At 39.8% G+C, this 4,250-nt stretch overlaps 1 protein-coding gene across 1 annotated transcript; it reads left to right on the top strand.

The window, feature by feature from the left end:
* Positions 1-2,424: 2,424 nt before the first annotated feature.
* Positions 2,425-3,318, top strand: LOC122017859 (cytochrome b5-like). Its single transcript, XM_042575565.1, has 3 exons — positions 2,425-2,638; positions 2,721-2,787; positions 2,863-3,318. The coding sequence occupies exons 1-3, from the start codon at positions 2,555-2,557 to the stop codon at positions 3,111-3,113; spliced, it is 402 nt and encodes a 133-aa protein (XP_042431499.1). The 5' UTR covers positions 2,425-2,554; the 3' UTR covers positions 3,114-3,318.
* The last annotated feature ends 932 nt before the right edge of the window (positions 3,319-4,250 follow it).

Here is a 4,250-nt window from a genome sequence, read left to right on the forward strand (position 1 = left end):
TCGCTGCTAGTTTCGTCGTAAACATATATTTTTTTAAAAAAAGAAAAATGTTTGCATCGTTACTATATTTAGTCGCAAATATCGTTATTTAGCTACGATATTATGTTTCGTCGCTAATACTTTGTCGCTATTTTCCTAATTTTTTGTAGTGTTGCTCAAACGGGATAACGCTCCGGTCATCTCTAGGTTCCTTTGCTCCGTGACAAACTTCTAGTGATCTTGGTTGTACGGGTGTTTCGCTTGGCCCATCCCTTTTCCGATCAGGCAACACATGCCCGGTCGGCCCATGATGTAGGGCTCCGCTCGACTATCCTTTAGTGGGCCCGTTGGTCATGGACACATTCTCCAATTGGTCTTGGACACATGGTTATGAACACGTTCTCCAATTGATCATGGACACGTGGCCATAGACATGTTCTCCAATTGGTCATGGACACGTGACCATGGACATATTCTCCAATTGATCATGGACATGTGGTCATGGACACATTCTCCTCCGATTTGTCCGTTGTATGATTCGTTTGTTGACCATGCCTCATGTCGACGACACCATCTCCCAAAAGTATATCCAAAGATATGGCAGCACTGCCACTGATCGGCCCAACGGGATAACCGCTGGCCAAGTACTCCTCTGCTCGGCCAAGCACTCCTCCGATCGGAAGGACTTGGCTACTCTTCCATGCGGTGACGAGTATCGATAGTATGTTCTTGCTCGACCGGGATAATGCTCCAGTCATCTCCAGCCTCTTTTGCTTTGTGACAAACTTCTAGTGATCTTGGTTGCATGGGTACTTCGCTTGGTCCATCCCTTTTCCAATCTGGCAACACATGCTTGATCGGCCCATGATGTAGGGCTTCGCTCAGCTACCTTTTAGTGGGCTCGTTGATCCTATGACGTTGACCTCCATCTCAGTTATTATCTTCCTCCTTTAACCCATACTTAGTGGGTCACCTTTATCATCCCATAAGGATATATAAATACTAATAAAAATGTTAAAAACTAAAAAGATAAAATACATTTTTTTATTTGATAAAAGAATAAAAATGCTCAAGTAATAGTTTTTGATATTTTTTTTATTTTGATCATGAAATATTTTCATAATATATTAGTTTAGAATCAGGGTCGCCTTAGATTTTGAAACGTCCAATGTAAAAAAAAAATAGCCCTTTATATTTATATAAAAAATAATAAAATCAATACTATAAGAATAATTTCATTTAGGAACACATAAATTAAATATATAGTTAGGAACTTTAAGATTTAAGAAGATAGAAATAGAAAAAGACAGGTGAAAGATGAAGAAAAGGTTTGTTGACTGCTCAATGCATATTTTTATTTTTATTGGACACTTTTATTAAAAAAAATCCATGACATTTTAGAATTTATATTTACATCCATTATTTTGTTAGCATTTCCTTTTAAAAAATATATAAAAACTTAAAAATGGTGGGATCCATTGTTTTGTTAGAATTAATTTTGTTCAATGAAACTAACATTACTTTAAAAAATATTAAAATCTTACTATTTTATTAAAAATCTCCCCCTTTTACTAACTAATTTTGATGAAGCCTAAAATGAATTTACGTTATTGTCCTTTTTTCTATTCACACTAAAAATAATTTTAAGATTTATTAGTAATTCCACAAGCGAAACAATCAGTGATCTAGAGTTCGAGACTCAGCTATGACGTATTATTATGAATTTTTCTCGTCATTAATTTTCTCTGGTTGTTTTATATAAAAAAATAAAGTTCTCTTTAGTCCCACATTTTAAAATTGATAACACTATGATCAAAGAAGCTTCTATAAATATTTTAAGCCGACAATATTAAAAAATATACTTTTCTTAGTATAATATTAAATTAAAATAATTTTTTTCATAGGGAAGCTCGTTACAGTAGTTTATTGCTGGGGCCTAAATAAATAATTTATATATTATTATATTACACACACAACGTATGTACACGATCACTAATATTAAAATAAAGATGGAGGTGGACCTGTGCGCCGGCCCGACCACAGGGCCGGTTCCCAAGAATATTTTTAGTATGTAAATTTTTCTAACAATATTGAACTATAAATGTGAATCCCCAGCATCAAAGAAAGTGGTCAGAATAATTATTATTTAAATTAGTTTGTTTAGAATTACGATAGTTAGACTCGAGATTTTCTTTATTCAATAAATTAGTGTTGGTAAGACGTGACGTCGATGGGATCTGCAAGACTGCAACCTGAAGGTTCTAGAGAAGTTTCATTTTGTTCGTTTCCATTAAATTAATTAATGGCTCTGGGAGGTTGAAGTGGAAGGCAATGCACATATGCGTCAACTTGTGCGGATTCCTGATTTTGCAAGGCATTCTAAAATTCAAAGAAGAGTCAACGCAATGGCAGATGCCGCAAATCACTAAAACAGGCTCTGACGCGGAACTTGGACTTGGACATGAAGCTGCATCTCTCTTTCTCTTGTATGCTCGCTTAATAAATAGAGCTGTTCATCGTGCAGCTCTCTGCGTCCTCTGCTTCTCCGTTTGTCCAGTTCCAAGACTAATTCGCTATGGAGTCCTTGAAGGCATACTCTCCCTCGGAGATCTCCCTCCACGCCTCCCAGAAAGACTGCTGGTTGTCTATCCACGGCAAGGTTCAAATCCTCTTTTGTGTTTTGTGGTTTTCTATTTCTTCCCACCCCGAAGCACCGTCTTGATAGATTTCCTGAAATCCAGGTCTACGATGTGACCGGCTTTATGGGGGAGCATCCGGGAGGGGAGGAAGCTCTCCTTCAGGCAGCAGGTACTTTTGTTAATATTACTACTTCGTCGGTCCAACGAGGTTGCTGATTAGTCGTTGACGATTGTTGATCTGTAGCCGGTGGAGACGCTTCGCAAGCGTTTGAGGAGGTGGGGCACAGCTCCACTGCCACCGCCATGATGAAGGATCTTTTGATCGGCACCGTCGAGGGTTATTCTTCAGGGCCGCCCAAGCCGTTCTTCGGGACCATACTGCCGCAGCAGCAGGCGAAGCCGAGCTCTTCCTCCGGAGTCTCTGCTTTCCTCCTCCCTCTTCTCGCTCTCGCCGTAGCCGTTGCTGCTTGGTATTACTTCAACTTCCTTGCCTAGAGATCTAATAAATAACTACCGTACCGTTAGCCTCGTCATTTGTTACTGAGACCTATAGCCAAAAAAATTCTTCGGAATAAATGTTTCTGTGTTATTTTCCCTTTTTTAATTTGTTTCGCCGAACTGGCATCATGTTTGAGCGGATTTGCTATTCTAAAGATTACGAATACTATTAGCCATTCTTTGTCGTGGCAATTATCATCAAGCTACTCAGTTCTTGATCCTAATGACCCCTGTTTTTGTGTACTTGGAAAATGGCAATTGTCATCCGGGAGAGTAAAGATGGCGATTAATTGGCCATTTAACGTTGTTTAAGATCGGAGCTCCTATAAAAAAAAAAAGGAGATCATGATCTTGAATAGAGTAGTGAAAGAAAAGTAATCTCTATCCACCTTCGTTCCCACGGGTTTTCCTTTTTGTCATGCATCCACTCGGAAGATCCACTTTGGTAGTTTTGGGGTACTATCTCAATTCGCTACGACCATCCGTGCTTAGTGGAGATTCACGATTTGTCATTGAATCCTGAGAAACAAATGACTCACAATGACCTCGAAGCATCGTCGGAGGAGGAGCAAATCTATTTTAAGAATACTGCGTCACGCAAGCCTCAGCATCGCTTTTCGACTGAACAATCCACTCGGGCTCGGTCAACACTCGACAATCAAGGGCGCTTCTTCCGGATTTAGACGGTTGGATGATTCCACTCCTAGCTTGGCTAAGACACATGGGTTTTCTTCCGAATTACTTCCCGAGTACTCGACATCTTCAGTTCTCGACTTGACAACCTGTCGCGCGACTTGCGTCTCGACTCGGTAGCACTCAGCATCCACTCAGGTGAACTCATCCCGACACGCCCAACTTGGCAATTGAGCGATACTTGATAATCGGGCAACTTCTCTATTGACTCAACATTCAACGATCTACTCAACAATCCGACGAAGTCTCTCCGAACTCAACACTCAGAGTACTCAGTGATTCTACAATCGGAGTACTCAACACTCAGAGTACTCAATTGATGTGGTACTCAGGAGAACCAACTACAACCAAAGAAGTCACACTAGTGCAAGAACAACCTAGTAGCATGGTTAAACCTAGTAGACTGATAATTTAAAATTATCAGCTCAGGTCATTGAACAA

Source organism: Zingiber officinale, chromosome 8B (genome assembly GCF_018446385.1).
Source record: "Zingiber officinale cultivar Zhangliang chromosome 8B, Zo_v1.1, whole genome shotgun sequence".
Lineage (NCBI taxonomy): Eukaryota > Viridiplantae > Streptophyta > Magnoliopsida > Zingiberales > Zingiberaceae > Zingiber > Zingiber officinale.

Excerpts from the sequence above, each read along its gene's own strand:
- LOC122017859 (XM_042575565.1), top strand. The coding sequence starts at position 2,555 with ATGGAGTCCTTGAAGGCATACTCTCCCTCGGAGATCTCCCTCCACGCC. Across the intron at positions 2,639-2,720 it reads GGTTGTCTATCCACGGCAAG|GTCTACGATGTGACCGGCTT; the intron begins GTTCAAATCCTC and ends CCTGAAATCCAG. Across the intron at positions 2,788-2,862 it reads AGCTCTCCTTCAGGCAGCAG|CCGGTGGAGACGCTTCGCAA; the intron begins GTACTTTTGTTA and ends GTTGATCTGTAG.